This window comes from Blennius ocellaris, assembly GCF_963422515.1.
Source record: "Blennius ocellaris genome assembly, chromosome: 3".
Taxonomy (NCBI): Eukaryota; Metazoa; Chordata; class Actinopteri; order Blenniiformes; family Blenniidae; genus Blennius; species Blennius ocellaris.
In genome coordinates this window covers 7112492-7130345 of record NC_137652.1, presented here as the reverse complement: position 1 = coordinate 7130345, position 17854 = coordinate 7112492, and the positions used below count along the sequence as shown (strand labels likewise).

Genomic DNA, 17854 nt, shown 5'->3' with positions numbered 1-17854 from the left:
CACAAGGAAGCCCATTTCTGAATGCAAGGTTTTGTAAGCTACAAAGCAATAGGAAATCACAAGAAAGAGTGAGCTGTAACTACTCACGTCGCTGGTGTTGACAAACCAGGCGATGTCTCCGAAGGAAGCCAGTTCTCCGTTCACAAAGCAGCTAATCTCACTGTTTTTCCAGCGGTTGTAGACGTGAACGAGGCTCACCATGTACCACTGCAACGACAACAGCAGACAACAACGCCTTCACTCTACACATCTGCAGCCAACATGACACAGTGCTGGGACCAAATCAATTGCATGACAAGATTATCAGTGAATCAGCATTTTATGACAATAGTGTGCCTCCTCAATTAGCCCAATTCCTTCACATTTCAGAACTTTCTCCCCTCCGGCGAGGATCCCACCTACTTATGTTACCGGTTTTTTTTTTCCCCCTCCGCTTCACAAGAGAGTGAAATAATCAGGGTTGTTGTGCACCTCCAGACATAAAGGAGCTTGTGCTAAAAATAGTGTAAAAATCAACCAAGATGAATCTCCTGAGTCCTCGTCAGGTTGGTTGGGACACAGCGGTGTGTGTGATGTCGACGGGCAGTGGCAGTCTCTCGCACAGAAACAGTTGTCATGGCACACTTGGTCTGGGAGAAACTGAGAGGATTGGATAATCCGTCTCTCCTAATGAAGTCATTCTCCTCAGACTCAGGTAAGATGTGAGGGTTCGTCCGGAACAGAAAATTCTGGCTATATCTTGTACGCGTGTGTCCGTATGGCTGCACGCGTGCAGCGAACCGACATACGTTGCCTGTATTCTGTTTACAATGATTTGTCCTTTTATGTGCATGACGGTTTGGTTTGTGTGTGTTACACAAACTCGTGTCTGGCTCCATTCCTTTTCGTACCTTCTGTGGTTTGAAGTCGTACTTCACGCAGTGCTGGAATCCTTTCCCCTTCGATTTTAATGAGGTCACTATCAAACAGCCTCCCACAAAGTGTGCAGAGTAACCCAAGCCTTTACTGGTGCGGAAACTGGAAAGAAACAAAGAGGGGGGGGGGGGGGAAATACTCGCTCACTGAGGCTGCACATGTTTCACACTGACATTGCGTAGGGCCCACACGTTGCCCGATTAATCATACAAACACTCTGAGAAAGACCGGGACAGTAAACATTCATTCCTCAACTTCACGGACTCTTCCCATCATTCTCAGCGTCCCCATGCAACACGGGGCCCCTTCATGTGATTTAGTGAATTAATCTGCTTTTAAAAAGGGCACCGGGCTGAGGAAGAAGCTTTATTGCAGGTCCTCTCAAGCAGCTTCTCGGCTGGTTATCGTTTTCACAAACAGAGCCCCTGGTGTATAAAATAGATTCAGGCAGAAATTAATATTGGGTTGAAAATATGATGATCACAAATGGACAGGGAATCAAACATCTTTTATGTGTCGGCCTGGAGGCGTCACTTTCTCCACAGTAGGGTTGCACAGGACGTGATCACGCTTACCTCCATCCTGAACCTATTAAAGCGTACACATCCTCTTTGTTTGTGATATTCACACACACACAGTTTAACGTTCTACGTAATTTGACAAAAACCACAGTTTAAATGGTAAAGGAAGAGTATTCTTGTGTTGGTGTGGTACCTACCAGTAGAGGTAAGGCTTGTCTTTGTCTACATTAATGTTGTTGAGAGGATCCATGCGGAGCCACGTGTGGAAAGTGAAGCCGTTCTGGTACGGCCATCTTGCTATGGGAGGCAGAGCTATAGCCTGTCGAGAGAAAATATCAGAGGAAAACAACATGACGCATAATAAAAGTCCCAGCAAAGAGCTCAATACAATTTTATTGCACTTTGCTTATTGGAACACCCCAAACACCGAATGACTGTGATGTTCTACAAAATCACGTTCCTAATTTCAATGAAAAATTGTAATTATAATGGAAAACATGGACACTAAAGAGAAGTTGGAGTACTTGGATTTTTGTTTTTTTGGGGGTGTATATGTATGTGCATCTTATTTTAGCAGAGCCAAACGGAAAGCAGACGACACACGTTCACATTTCAAACGCACCGCTGACACGCACACACAAAAAGACGTCAGATCAACTAAATCAGCGCCAAGCCCACGGGGCAGAAAAATTCACAAATGCACCTCGTCAGCGGAGGGTTACACATAAAAGTGGGTTACCACCCCACACCCACACACAGTGTGAGAGAACTGATTAGAATAATGCACCGGTGCAGCAGAGATTCACACGTTTCTTCCCCCAGGATTTAATGCTCACTGTTTCAAATCAATTACTAATCAAAGAATAGGTGTGACATTTGAACATCTGAGAGCTCGTATCACTATGTGACAGCAAAAAAAAAACAAACGCTCACACTACATGTAACAGTACACGCGGGAGCAAAACATTGTTAAGTTTCAGTGCAACAAAAATTAACACAGAAGAAATATCAGCCACGGAGGCGGCCAAACGGTTTAATGATGCAGCAGATGAAAATTAATCACATTTTATTTCCCTGGAGGCACATCATACATGCGCAATTATCTTCATATTATCAGATTATTGAACATTTATCTTGTGTGTTTTGTCTAATTAGCGCACCAAAGTTGTGTCATCATGTGGCATATTCAAAACCTAAACCTTTTCAGTAAATACATTTGCAGGTAGGAAACCACAACAAAACGTTGTCACACCAAGTATTAAATGCAGCAGAAACACTTGTGGAGCTGCTCCACTGGACAGTTTTTTTAGATACTAACATAAGCCATGACTACAGTTGCTCTTGAGTCTTGACAAGGGTCAAGCTCTGCTCCTCGTCTTTTAGAGAAAGATTATAAGACGATGCTGGGTGATAAAGTGGCGTTTTAAGCTACTTTGTACAAAGAGATTCAAAATCTTAATTCCTCTTCACTCGCTAATCTTTTGGGTCAAATATTGTGCGAACGAGGCAGAAATTGGACCCTGCACAAAATTGGGGTATGATTTCCAAATTACAATATGATGGTGTGTGTGCCAAGTTTGCATATTCTTCCTTTGCAAGAATGGGTTTTCTTTTGGCACTGAAACAAACATTTCAAGCTTCAAAAGATCTCCACGTCAGAGATATATTACTTACTGGATGTCTGTAAAAATCTGGCAACACAATAAGTATCACTAAAACACCCCAATTATGGGGCATCATTGGGCATAAGTTGGGTTTTTCAGTTTGTATTGTTACAAATGTGTTTTTATCCCGAAATATGCAAACCCGACACAAACACCGCCATGTTGCAATTTGTTTTCAGTCTGAAATCATCACTCAGATAAACTGACTAAAAAGAAAAGATGCTTTACGAGAACAATGGATGAAAAATAAATGGCAGCAACACTGATTGTAATGTTTACCAAAACAACTTGTGTTTTATCCAACTGCCATCATTGTACAGTTAATAGTTGGAGAAAATGAGAAGTAAAGCTAATCACTTCCCTATTGGAGTGTTAAGGATTATTATGTACAATAAGTATTATTTCTAGTAGAGATTTTCTTGGTAATGTGATACTAATTGGACTGTACAAGAAAAGAAATTAAATAAACATGGTATTCAGCCTATTGTTTCATTGTGTGCCATTTGTTAAGTTCAATGTAAGCAGTATGTTGTCATAGCGTCATTTATCCAGCCACATGAGATTAAATCAGCTCAACTGGTCATACAGCTTAGAAAATGTTGTCACACTCATCCAAGCGGTTTTACCAGTTCATGCCGGGTCCTTGACTCGGCTGGTGGAGGAAGTACTTTCTTTTTTTTTTTTTTTTTTTTAATCAACTCCCCTCAAACAAATACTTTGACTGCTTTTAATTTCATGTCAGTTTGACTGTCGTGTGTGTGGGTCAGTGAAGTGGAGTTGTGTTTTGTGTGCGTTAGAAACTCACAGCTGCATTTTTCCCTGGAAAACTGAAAAAGGAGTCGGGCCCGTTCCTGTGAGCCATGTACTTCAGCACTGACAAGAGCTTCACTGCATGACGAGGCTGTGAAGAAAGAAAAATGCACAGGGGGGTCATGAAATGTACCGGATACAATTCTCACACACGCTCACTTCATGCATTCAGTCAGATACAACCAAATCAAACTCAGCAGATTGCTCTAAATTTAACCAACACTGATGTTCTGAGGAGTCAGTTTTATTTATAGTGTCTATGATCACATTATACAACACTGCACTTCAAAGTACAAAACTTTAAAAATGTTGCTCCTTCATTGTCATTTCTAACAGTTTCCTCTTTTGTGGGTAAACTTTAAATGACCTTTCATTTTCTGGTACTACGGACTACTTCCTGCATCGACTCCGCGGCAGGTCCGTCTCTCTCATATATTCAGAATTAGGTGAGAAGCAAGAAATAGTCTTGTCGTAGTTTCTGAACTTTATTAGTGTCAGTGATCAAAGAGACGCCCCCGCCATCATCTTCACTTCATCCTTCATCCCGTGTGTCGCTGATAGTGTAACTTATCCTCTGCTTGTGTACTGTAAATCTTAACTTCACTGCAGATATTACCATTTATGTAGTAGACGCATTCAGCTCAGGCAGACACAACTCAAGGTTGTACTCCGTGTAAAGAATATCTTAGTTTTAATTTTGATAACTTACAAAATACAAATACTGCTTGAATAATTTCCCGCCACACAGTTGTTCTGCAGGAGGTGATGACATAATGGTGTATGGCGGGACAATAGTTTCTCGTTATATTCTCATTTCTTGTACACCATGTCAGTGCTTAACATCAATAAACATGGAATAACGACAATTAAACTTAGCTGAACAATGTCTTACAATCCACAAGCAGAAAAGTATAATTGCTGCTATAAAAATCCCACTCGTGTTCATATATTGCAAATAAAGGATTCCGTTTTCCAAGTACATTATTTCTTATCAGTTAATATTTATAAAATCTTCTCTATAATAAGACAACAATTTATTTCTAGCGTCCACCCGTCCGTGATGGGAGTCAGATTTCCCCGAGACCGCCGTGCATGTCTTGTCTCCACGTCGAGCAATTTAAAGTAATTTTCTTTGGACAAAGCAGAGTTCAATTCCCATCACAAGCTATATTCTTTTGATTATTTTACACATCGACAAAGTGGTAAAGTACTTTATGGGTACTGTGTCACTTGGTGTCACGTGCTTTATTTTGTCTGTGTGATGTGGGATGGCAGCAGTTCAAGTGTCGGCAGCACATTCCTGACGCGGAACCCAGACGACCAAAACACATCACCGCGACATGACTCTGACTCACCCACTGGCCTTTTTCCCCCTGCAGCTTGCTGAAGAAAAGCTTCAGCTCTTTCACTGTGATGCTGTAGCTTGCAAGCACACCCAACATGTCTACCAGCAAGTCTGCAAGACCCACATGAAGAAAAACAAACAAACAAACAAAAACATGGTTAAACATGGCACATGAAATACAGACTGACAAGGCATAATATTCATTCTGGGAGATCATGAGTTTATTATGATTCTAAAAAAATCAAAGCTGACATTTCTGATAATCCTAATTTATTTTGAAATCCAAGTAATCCAGTGATGCCACAGCTCTGAGAGGCTAAGCAGCTACAATTATTTAAAGCAGGGTGAACAGTAGAGTGAAGTTAGAGAAGACACTCTGGGAGTTCCAGCGACTGCACCGCGTCTTTCATCAGTAATGATGAGTCACAGTACGACACGTGCCTTTTAATAAACTATTTTATTCTTCAATTATGAGGATGAGGGACAGAAATACAAGTATGGTTCTTTTCCACATAATAAAAACTGCATATTAACTTATTTCACTGTAAGCAACATGCTAATTTGAGATCTAAATCTGTATTTGGTGTGACCACACTTCAATGTTTGAAGAAACCTGCAAAGAAGTTGTGTTAAAACACTATGAACTGATGACAGATCTGGCGTGGATCCTCCTATTTCTTCATGTAGTCCCACACAGTCTCCCTTATGTAAGGATTGGGCTCTTTGGCAGGCACGCCATCACTTCCAGAACGCCTTGTTATTTACACTGGAGGAGGCTCTTAATAAACACTGGGTGTATCGATCAGAAGTCTTCCCGCTAAAATTACATGATGGATGAGTCGCATTAGAGTACAGCGCACTCATACTTTTGCAAAGTACTGTGTACAAGATGGTGGGACGCCAGGAGAAAAAGGAAAAAGTTTTTCACTACTCTTTAAACTAGCATAACATTTATACCACAGTGACTGTTATTAAAAACATTTCTTGTTAGCTGCCTAGTTGCTGCTGAGATATACCAGCCTTGCTTGACTGCACAAACCCCCCAGGCCAGTGTTGTTCTTGCTGGCTAAAGTTCACTGAGCTGAACACTGCGGGATTAATTCACACTAATTTGCAGATGGGCAAAACACTAGACTGAGACTCGGGGGTGGACGCTGCGCCAGATAACCGAGCCCTCACACTCACGATAATACATCACTGTGTGTGCAACACTGAAGGGTGAAAGTGTGTGGATTTTCTGTGGAAGGGAAAATTGTTGAGCTCGTCGTATTACTTGTAATGCTACACTGGCACGTAGAGCTGGAATTCACTTTTCACAGTGAGGTCAAAGTAAAGCCCCATCACTCCAGGAGGAAAGCAAAGATTTATCGCCTTGTCAAAGGCAATTCAACAGCAACGGAGGCTTGAAGCTCGATGGCCTTTTACTACAGCCACACACGAGAGCCGCCTTTAACTTTTGAAAATAAAAAAAGAATAAATGACTCCAGACACATTTGAATTGTAAGTTGTACCTAATGGAGGGGGGCGGGGGGGGGGGGGCATGAGGGACTGTTGTAGGTACCTGCGATCATGCTGTCGGTGGTTGATATACGATCGAGCACCAGCTGGATGAGCCCCACCTCGGTGCAGGCCTGCAGGTTGCGGACGCTCTTCTTGAGGATGGCGGTGAAGATGCTCCAGATCTCCGCCTGACAGGTGGGCTCACACTTGTCCAGCAGCTCCACCATGCACACGATGCTCTCCGGCTCCTGGATGATGAAGTTCATCTCCAGGTCAAACTGGCCACCGACCAACTGGAAGACAAACGCGCAGACAGGGTGAGGGAGCGATTGGAGGAGGAAAAAAAAAACCCCAACTTTCTCCTCATTTCACTAATGCATCTTCTATATATGCTTTATAGCTGATCCAATAGACGGACAACAAAAGCCCAAATCCTTGACATAAACCAGCATGAATGCAACACTATAACATGAAATAATGCAGAGTGCTTCAAAACATGGCCACATGGCTCGGTGTGCACACACTGTGAAACAGATGATTACTCATGCATCAGAGATGCTGCAGGCAGATTAAAGGTCAATCTATCTGTATGCCTGCTTGTCTGACAGTAGATTGTGCCTTTTACAGCCAGCCTGTAGACACTGCGATAAACCCGCTGCCACGATATCAAAGAAGCAGCCATGTCAGTAAAACAAAGCCAGACATCCTGACAGATTAGAACCGTGTGAAGTGTATTTAGAGGTCTTTTGTTGCTATAGGAGGGCTTAAAATACTAACAGCATCTGACACCGCCTGGCAGACACCGACCTGGGCTGAGATTAACTCTCACTTAGGATATTAAGGAAAACACCCAAGCTGCTTTTTTTTTTTTTTTTTTTTTTTTTACACAATATATTTTTGAAGGCAATAAAACCTAACCTTCAAATTACATTTCATTCTAGCAATAGTGAAGTGAAATATGATTCCGGCCCCGGCAGAAATCTGCAGTTGAAGCTTATTTAAGGAGCGGTGAGGAAATTCGCTCGTCTCATCACAAAGAAGTAATGCGCTTTGTGTCTGAAAAGAAATGTATGAGCCATAAATGTCAGAATCTATCACCTCTTAATAGTTGTGATGACATTTTTATTATTGAACCCCGCCTAATAGAAAAAAGATAAAGAAAGTAACAATGTGGGTGCCAAATTAATTTTGTGAGAAAGGCTGTCATGCTTGAGATCAAGTAGGTGTGACTGAGCAGAACAAATGAGCGTATGATCGTCGCTCTCGGCCATTAGGACAGCTCCTCGTGAAAACAGTAGGATTTCATATCAGGAATGAAAACTGTCCCAATAAAAGGAGCGAGGCAAGATTAACTGTGAACACGTGTGCGTGTGTGTAGTGGCTCACATCTGGCCTACTCTTCTTTTAACCTTTTCTCCAAGATTATTCATTCAAACTTTTATGTCAAATATCCTCATTGAAACAAATGGGGGTTTTTCTCTCGAGTGGAACTAAATAAAAGGTAATTTCCTTCCTTGCGCTTCAACCTGACACTGTAATGTAAAAATAGTGCATATTTACCTCTAAATACCAAACTAAATTCTTCTGAAGAATCTGTAACTGATGCATTTCTATGTGTGCATTTATTAATTGGACTAAAGATGACAAACAAAAGGGGCGTATTAGTTAGAGAACAACTAAAATTTATTTGAAACTGTATTCAGAAAAGCATGAATCTGCTTAACAATGTAAATGCACAGCAGCCACATGCACAAACTGTTGAGTAGCCTTCCACACAAAGCATATTTTTAAAATGAGCAAAAGCAAACATAAGACGTGACTCGTCATCACTGTGCTTTTCTCAGAATCGCTACGACAGAAGCGATAAGGTTTGTATAACTGAAGATAGTGGGACTATTTGAGGCAAAATCTGCACAATAAAGGAAATACAGCAGGTTGAGATAATAAATAATTGAGAGGACAGCCACACATTTTCTAAAAAAAATCTATTTTGATGCTTTGTGACCAACAAAGCATGGAATAAGTGGACTTTTCACCACCATTTAGATCAGATCCGTACGCACATCGACTCTAACCATCTGACAAGGGTCAATGACAAATAATCAAGAATAACGAAAATTAGTGAACATGATGCAAACAACATAATTGTTTTATCTTTTTAGTGTATTCCCAACAGGCTTGTGGGGATATATTTTGTCATTTATACTGTTAAAAGCTGACAAATGTAAGTACTGTCATCAAATGAAACATGTTTTGTTTTTTTGAGAAATACTATTATTTATTTAAGAGCTTATCTGCCACATTAAACAACCTTAAAAGCGTCCAAGTTTAAGATGGATTGAACAATTACGCTGCAAAAAAAGAAAAAGTGTGAGTAAGAAAAAGAGGAAAAAAAAGTGAAAAAGAGTGGAGTAAGACTAATGGGAATAGTGGGAGTTTGTCACGTGGCCCCATCAGGAAAATTAATTGTCCACGCCTGCTTTTAGATTAAGTGGTTCCATTTAGCTCCAGCATGCCCATGGAGTAACAAAGAGGTTATAACAAGGTGGCCTGTTATTTTGGTATGGAAATGTTCAAGACTAGCCAAAAACAATACATAATTATGCAGAACTATATTAACATTATAAAGGTATAATCAGATATTTGAGTAAGCATGTAAACAGGCAAATGCAATCAAGAAAAACACCTCCAAAAAACAATATAAATCTCTATATGTGCTTTCCTTAAAATAACTCATTTACAACTGTGATAATGAAGTGTTGTTTCACATCATTAACACTAACACACAAGATATTCTCACAAAACTGTTCGACACTCCACTAATCAGTCTGAAAATAATGTTTACAAGTCATGTAATTGTAAAAACTGCAGTTCACAAAAAAACAACAACAAATATATAGTAAGAGAAATCTCTCCAGTCAAGGAGCCAAACTATCTGTATAGTCTTTAATATAACTAAATATAAATTAAGGTTAAATATCTATTAAGATCATCATGAAGTGTTTCACAAAAAACAAAAAATCCTTGAGTTATATAGCCAAGCTACAAAGTACACTTGCAGCACATGGTCAAAGAAGCAACAAACTTTGTCGTGGGGGGGAAACGGAAGAAACAGGAGGTAATAAACTTATAAGAGGCTAAATTCTCTCAGCTGGTAGGAACCGTTGGAATTCAGCAGCCTTCTGTCCGCTTCCCTTCAGTCATTGATAAATCACACGTCTACTGGAGAAACTTATCGGTGGCTCCCTCCATTTGCAGCCGGGGCCACAATGAACGGATGCTCGGTGCCATTCCAATGCAATAATATCTGATTTACGAGCCCGACACAGTGCACCAGCAATCCATCCATCAGAGTCAGTTGACTGAGGGACGACACACGGCGAAATAGGTGGCTGGAGACGCAGTGCCACACCGCAGTGACCGAGTCCGGGCACACACCCACCGATAACAGAGCTCCTCCTGCACTTCCAACAGTCAGAAAAGTGGTCGACTTCCAGACGGCTTGCACAATTGCCCTGCTAACAAGCCTCAAGATGCGTGGTTCTGTTTGTAACCCCCTGACACACCGTCACTGCCACACGCAGATGTTTATTCTAATTTTAGTTCAGGCTGAAATGAAGGGGAAAAACAAATGTGTTAACAGGCAAAAAATATCGAAACCCGTGGCCGTTCGTTCACTGCAGATTTTCAAGATGAGAGACACGTTTTGACAACTATTTTGGGATTGGTTTGCTTACAAATCGATGTGGCTCAAAAAAACAGGTGTGTGAGAACATGTGGAAGGTCCTGTGTTGCATAACAAAGAGGTTTAACAGTTTTTTTTTATTTTTTATTAACTAAACTAAATTCACAACAATCATTTACATCCGTCTATTTAGAGAACAGGTGAAGAGTTGCCCAGCGGAGAAGAGCTCTGGCTGAAAGCTGCTATAAAGGCCAGAAACCTTTATGACGGCGAAGACACCAGATCCCTGGCTGGGTAACCTAGCCTTGCTCTTCTCCCTCGAGGCCGACCTGAATTAATCATGGCTGAGTGGCCCAGCAGCCACTGGGCCGTGACACAAAGCACAAACAGGCTTCTCTGGTCTCCATGGAGAGCAAGGCTGCAGGATGGTCGAGCTTAGATGTACACCAGAGCCAGCATTCACATGCAGCGACTGCTTAATCCAAATTTTCGGGTTGACAGTCAAAGCAAATAGAACATTGTGCCACCTGAAATGCAGAGGTTTGAATTCCAGGGTTCAACTTTTTTTTTTTTTTTTTTAAATACAGAAACTTTAAGTGAAGCAGGTGCTGGAATCGGGGTTGAGGATCGGGTTTTTCTACCTATTTTATCCTTATTTTGAACTTCCAATGATCCAAATAGTGCATGTTTCTGCTTATGCTCAGCTTAGAGATTCTCACACGAATATATAGAGTAAAAACAAAGGAGGAGCACCTCCTTCACTGAGGATGAATTAACACGGCGCAGGTTCCACTGAGATCAGAAGAAAAAGGTCAGAGTTACTGATTACAGGTACATTTGTTTTGTATTTTCCTCACGTTGTTCTTTAAATCCCAGCAACAAATCCATAGAAGCAAAAAGCTTCGAAAGTAAAGGAGGAAGCATTTCAGAGGCAGATTTCAAGAGTAGGATTAAAAAATAAACAGTATAACTGGTGATAATTCAAAGAGGCCACACAATTTAGGGGTGAGCGAGGAAATGAGATGGACAATAAAACCAGAAAAGGTTTACTTCAGTGTCACAGAGTTGTTTAAGGTCTTGGGTGGGGGGGACAAACAGACTTCTAAATCATCAGAGAGCTATGTGATGTAGGAGATGAGGGAACGAAACAAACGACGGTCATTTGGTACCAAAGGGGAGAAAATTACCCAGCTAAAAGTAATAAGCAGGGAGAGTGATGCTGCCAAGCCGAGGCTGCAGGGTGATGAGCCTTCTCTATTGTGTAACACTGTGTGTGTGTGTGTGTGTGTGTGTGTGTGTGTGTGTGTGTGTGTGTGTGTGTGTGTGTGTGTGTGTGTGTGTGTGTGTGTGTGTGTGTGTGTGTGTGTGTGTGTGTGTGTGTGTGTGTGTGTGTGTGTGTGTGTGTGTGTGTGTGTCCGCGTTCGTCCTTCATTTTGCTCCCTAATGAAAGTGCAATTACTTCTATGGGGGAAATCATTTGAATATAAAGTGATTTTCCCGACTGACAGAACAACAGGAGGAGACAACAGAAGAATGTCCCAGTCACATGTGGGCTCAATGTCTGGTGCGCCTGTAGTTTGTCAGAGGACTTAAATCAAGCTCCGAAATGTCAGAAAACAGTGGAAATGGAGGAAAACTCTTTGCCTCGATGCTGTCTGACAGTTTGGATGCGTGACTGATTAAAGACAACCCTGCAGAGATTTGAATAGTTTGACCGACTCCATTGTGTGGCTTGTGATATCTGGGAGGTAAAAATAAATAAAGAATTGCTCAAATGTTTTGAGGGCAAGTTCAACTTGCCCTCCACACGAGGACTTTAAGTGGTAGCTTGTATAACAAGCGAGCAATACACGAGACTCTCGTCCATTTTAATGTAAATCATGTCAACAAAAATCCAAACAACAGGCTGTCAGACTGACCATGCTTTCACCAATGACCTACTTTTTCAACAGCGTTCCTAAGTGGATCTATTTTAACGAGCCATCTTGTCAACCCAAATCCATTTTAGCTCATTTTCCCCTCCACACTATTAAAATCAAAATATCCATCACGGTGACCCGAAACATGATTCTTGTTATGACAACTATCTTTTAATCCGGTGCTTTTTCACTGCTGATAACTTCAAAAAAAAAAAATCTGACGCGAGATGCTGAAATAGCTCCAGCAGACGGGGAGGTCAACCAAATAATCTGTCCCACTCAAATCCCTCTAGTGCCTGCAGAGAGATGGCAGGATGAGCCTCTGATGGAGCAGATGAGGAGAACTGAGGCTTTCAGGCTTCAAGAGGCTTGTGACACCTTCTAAAATCATCTAAATCCAACGCTAAATACGAATTTCAAAACTGACAACCTTTTACATTTAGTATTTCAACACCGCTGAAAAACCTAAACTGAAGAATTCCTTTAAAGGCAAGTAAAGATTCCGGAGAACCATACACGGTAAAAGACATACTGGAAAAGTGCAAACATTAACAACATGCTTAAATTTGTGAAGAGCTGATAGTGAATCCTCAAAAAACATGAACTGATGACTGTCAAAACATTTGGATACCGTTTTAAGATTTTGCCCATTTTAAAAAAGAGATGGTGACAGGAGCTGGAGTCTAAACAAACATTGGAGTGTTGAGTGGTTTAGAAAGGTCACCAGTCCATAACAGGGCGAACACACAAACACAATTACCCACACACACACTCGCATCATTGGCCAATTTAATCCCTGTTCATGCAACACAAAATTTGCAGGTGAATATGGAAAACTTGAGTTGCATTTTCAGTGTCCGTTTACGACGACGACGACGCTCAGAGCCACTGACAATGCAACTAGTTAGAAAAGGCTCCCAAGGTGGAACTTTCCGAAAACGTTCTGTATCCGTCTCTGTGGAAATGCGACAACTTTTCAGGACTTGGCAGTAGTAAATAGTTTGTCTGCAATAGATGGATATTAACAACAATGTTTGCCTCCAGAGTGACACGACTCAAAACAATGTAGTACATATGCCAGGCCTTTACCAACTCCTCTCCTCTCTCAGGAGACACCCTGATTATCATGTAGTGGGACCAAAGTCCTCTTTTTTTTTGACATAGCAAACTGGAAGCTTCCCTGCCACTACTAAAAATATATTAATCACATTTCTCCTTGATTTACGATTTAAAATCATTTCTTCAACTGCACAGGAAAAAAACAAAAAAAAAAAACAATTTCCTGAGTGAGTCCAACATAATTGTCAGGCACACAACGAGCTTGTGGAATCCCCCTCAATCATGTTAAGCGTAAACAAACTACAGATACTACAGAATAGAGGGCAAAGAGTGCAGGCAAAGTGTGAAGAGATGGCTGACTCACTGAGTTTGCCACACAATGCTCACATGCTGGTGGCTCCACAGTTTACAGGGCATTAGAAACAAGGCAGTGTGATATAAAAGGCAAGCGTCAATACAGAACAATTACATTCAAAGTTGATTGATTGTAGTTATGTCACCTGGATATACTTGTGTGGCTAAACATGTATGTGTCTGGACACCAAGTACACATTACCTTACAAACAGTCCAAGATTTTGAAGAAATATGACAAATTATATAAAAATTGGAATTATTGAGATCTGTCGACACTCATCACTGCACACCTCGTCCTCTGAGCTCACAACAATATGAAATAATGAGAATTTTGAGCATACTGTTCTTAGCAATATTTGCAATTGCTACCTGCTGAATGAGCAATTTTCTTTGGTATGAGCGGAAAGTAAAGTAGTGATTATTATTCCTGCAGTGACCGTGGGCAACGCTGGTTTCAATGCTTCCAACACCACTGGACCTTTACTGACTCACTTCAGACTGCGGGAACAATTTATTCACGCTAATGTTTTGAGAGGTAGCGGCTCTTTTCATGTTGAACCATGCAATGGCAATATCGGTGAAATGCAGCAGTACGTGTGTGCGTTTTCAGCTGATCACATCTGAGAAATATGTTGATTTAAAGCTTTTAAAATCAGAATGAATAGTCACTGCTTCGGCATGTTGGACAAACTATGACCCGTTACTTTTGGTCTTTATTCCATTACAAAATTGATTATAAGAAATTGTAGCGCACATTTCCTCTGGATGCTATCTTCCTCACACTGTCAACCAGAAAAGATAAGAGCAAAGACAGAGGAGGAAAGGTATTTTAATAACTGGGTTTCTAAGAATATCTTCAGAGGGGCAACATGCCAAGACTTTGTTTTAAACAATAGCTCACATTCAGTTTTACACTACATTGAATATGACTACACTTGGGCGGCAGTTTGGGGGAAAGACAACATTTCATTGTTCTATTAATTTGTCTCCGACAGGACATGCAGAAAACAGACAACAGGAAATGTTTAAAGGACATAAATCAATGCTATTTTGGATAAGGTTACTTGAATTCCCTCATGCAACCACACTTCATTGATTCTATATTAGGCCATATGCGGAGCGCAATGGAATAAATGAAGCAGAAACAAAGACAAGAAAATGGAAAAGAAGTAATTAGGAGCTTTCCATCTCATCTCAGTGGGTAATAAAGATGAAACCACCCATCCCTCTATAGTGTTGCTGCTCCATGTTTCTGTGTCACTTGTTGAAAGTGTACGATGTGCTCGGATTACAATATCAAACCCTTCTTGTGAAACCTTCTCACTGCCATTCTCAATAGTTTAGCAAAGTCTTATTACAATATCCTGCAACAGGGTCTTTGATTAGCCTGCTGTAGGTGCGGAAGGTTGAATTAAACTAGTAATCTTGCTCAGCGGTTCCAAAAATGGGCTCCAGGACCCCCTGTGGAGACAAACTGCCTTTGTATTTTAAAGGCTCTTGCTTTTAATTTTTGGTTACACTGCACTGTTTTGACAAACCATTGATCAGAGCGGGTCCACAGCACTTCTGAGAGGAAAGTTTGAGGTTGAGTGTTCAAGTCATGTAATAACTTTGACAGCTCAAATATGGTCTTTTTCATGCCATCAATCAGTCATTCCCAACTTTTTTTTAGGGCCCTCCAATCTGATTTGTCAAAACACTACAGTGAAGGGCAATCCTGGCAGACATACACACACTCGTGAACATACCACCACAAGATTCTTCAAAATAAAATCAATGGACAGATTTCTACGTCTGCTCTAGATTTTTACAATTATTTTCTCTGACATGCAAAACTACTTGCCAAACTCAGATGGAGGGTCAGAGATCCCACGTTGGGAACAGACCACGGTTATAAAGCAACTAACATGAGGCCATGTGCTAAATCAAGAGAACTCCTCAAACCGTCAAATATCTGGCGAGTTGCAGAGCGCTGCTATCATCAGCAAAAGGAAAAGGCTGGACAGGAAATGGCCCTCATTAGGATCAGGACTCTAATCTTCAAGGTAGTCTGTTAGGTTTGGGGGAAAACTTTGACTCTCATTTGCATCAGGAATGTGATGTTAAAAATTAAAACAACCCTCCAATTTGATCTATTGATGACTTGGCTGTCTTCTCGGGGAAAATCTTTATGGGGCTTCTGCCTGGAATTAAATATTCAGCATTACCAGGATTCATGCTGAGGAATACGTTTTTGCAATTACTGCAGGACGACTGTCACAGGGTAGGATGAGGGATGAGGTGATTGGATCATGAGGTAAACAAAGGGTCTAACTATGCAACAGCGATGATTGTAGTTTTGTGGAGCCGCAGCATTAAAAATAGCAGCTGGATGAGGGAGGTGAACAAGGAAAGAGATAACCGTTAGTCATTAGTGAGGAATTCCAGCCTGGCTCAATGCACCGAGGAGTGAAATGGGAATTCAAGCTATGTAGGAGGCTCTTATAATCAGTGACTTCAGCAGAAAAATGGGCTGTTGAGGTTTCATTATAAACAAAAACTAGCTTCTTCAGATACAAAGAAAAAAAAACTCAAATTGACCCAAATATCGGTACATGCATTATATCCAACTTTCTCAATATCTGCACTTTGTTTCACTTGAAATAGCTTTATAGTTATGTCAACTATTGATTAAGTCAATGGGTATATTCTGACTGGAGCACTTTTATTATTTTTTTTAGGCATCCAATGTGAATTTAGAACCTAAATTCAGAGAACACTGCAAGACACTTTCTAGAATACAGAGCAGACATGTCAACTTACTGTGAAAGTAAAGTTTGGTGCTCTTATAGACTACATGTGCGTGTCAGTGTTTGGCTCCTCTGGAATGTATTTAGGGAGTCAGAGATCACAGGGGATGTCTGCAGACTTTATTACAGCCAATCTGGGAGAGGATATGGAGAAAAACACAGGTTGGGAACCATTGTGGTCCGCCGTCTACTCCACTGCAACTGCATCCTGTTCCTGCTTAATCTACTGATCCTGAATTCATCAATGCATGAATCACCATCAACGTCCTCAGCTGACAAAAAAACATTTTATCTCTTCAACAAAAGCATCCTCAGAAAGATTGAAATGACAATAAAAGCCCGACCAACACAATGTGGTACATTAAAAATGCGGTAAAAAGTGAGCTCCTCGATGCGAAAGCAACAACCTGCTGAACTAAGAAATCGTCCCGCTGTGGGACAAGATGGCCACACAAGGTCGCGGACACCTCCGGCTGAGGACAGCAGTAACTCAACACTGTTGGTCTCTCGATGCTGCCCTCATGACTATGAAGGAAATGCATGGAGAAGCAAATGAGGGGCTTTGACCAACCTTATTTTAGATTCCTCGCTCATCTATTGTTTTGGCACAAGTGCAACATAAAGCACATGAAGCTAATGCAAACCCTTACAAAGTGACGACTTTACAATTTACGCATATGCAACGTGGAAATGCCGTTTCAGCGGGACAGAGCAGCCACAAAGCTGTGAAACTATGACATACTTTGGGTTTGACTTGCAGGACTTTACTGAAAGCACCTCCGCAGAAAATGAAAGTGAAATCGTCACATTTAGCCCCGTTAAAAATGCTCTCTCTAAAACGTCTATCACGGCATAGAATTTAAATAACTTGCATGGGTTAATGGGGTGAATGCAATTGCTTGAAACTATAACAACAACTGAATGAGAATGATCCTAAAGTGCTCCATTTCCATCATGCAATGCTATCAGGGAAGAAACGGAATAAAGCCTTGCAGCAAAAGCCCAAAACATTTATGATCAATGTCATTGGAGCAGCTCTCAATTAAAAAAAAAGAGAAACGAGTCCAGGGAACAATGCTGAATGTGCTACATAGTTTTGATCTGGAATTAGCTGAGCCGCAACGGTAAATGACTTATCTTCTGTTCATTTTGTATTTTGTTCATTGCAGAAATAAAAACCCAGAAACATTTACACATTACTGTAAAGATTGGCTGAAAGTCTAGAATATCTCATATGATCCACTTGAAAATCTGTGAAGTGGCTTTTAACAGAGTGGGGAACCAGGAAACTG

At 41.0% G+C, this 17854-nt stretch overlaps 1 protein-coding gene across 1 annotated transcript in view; it reads right to left on the bottom strand.

The window, feature by feature from the left end:
- Nucleotides 1–17854, bottom strand: part of lrba (LPS-responsive vesicle trafficking, beach and anchor containing) — a gene marked incomplete at its 5' end in the record, with an annotated part of 187605 nt that overhangs the window by 155519 nt on the left and 14232 nt on the right. The window contains 6 exons of the mRNA XM_080521001.1: nucleotides 88–207; nucleotides 891–1017; nucleotides 1634–1755; nucleotides 3906–4001; nucleotides 5266–5366; nucleotides 6817–7048. Of these exons, the coding sequence (XP_080377127.1) occupies nucleotides 88–207; nucleotides 891–1017; nucleotides 1634–1755; nucleotides 3906–4001; nucleotides 5266–5366; nucleotides 6817–7048 (798 nt within the window). The remainder of the gene's footprint in view (nucleotides 1–87; nucleotides 208–890; nucleotides 1018–1633; nucleotides 1756–3905; nucleotides 4002–5265; nucleotides 5367–6816; nucleotides 7049–17854) is intronic.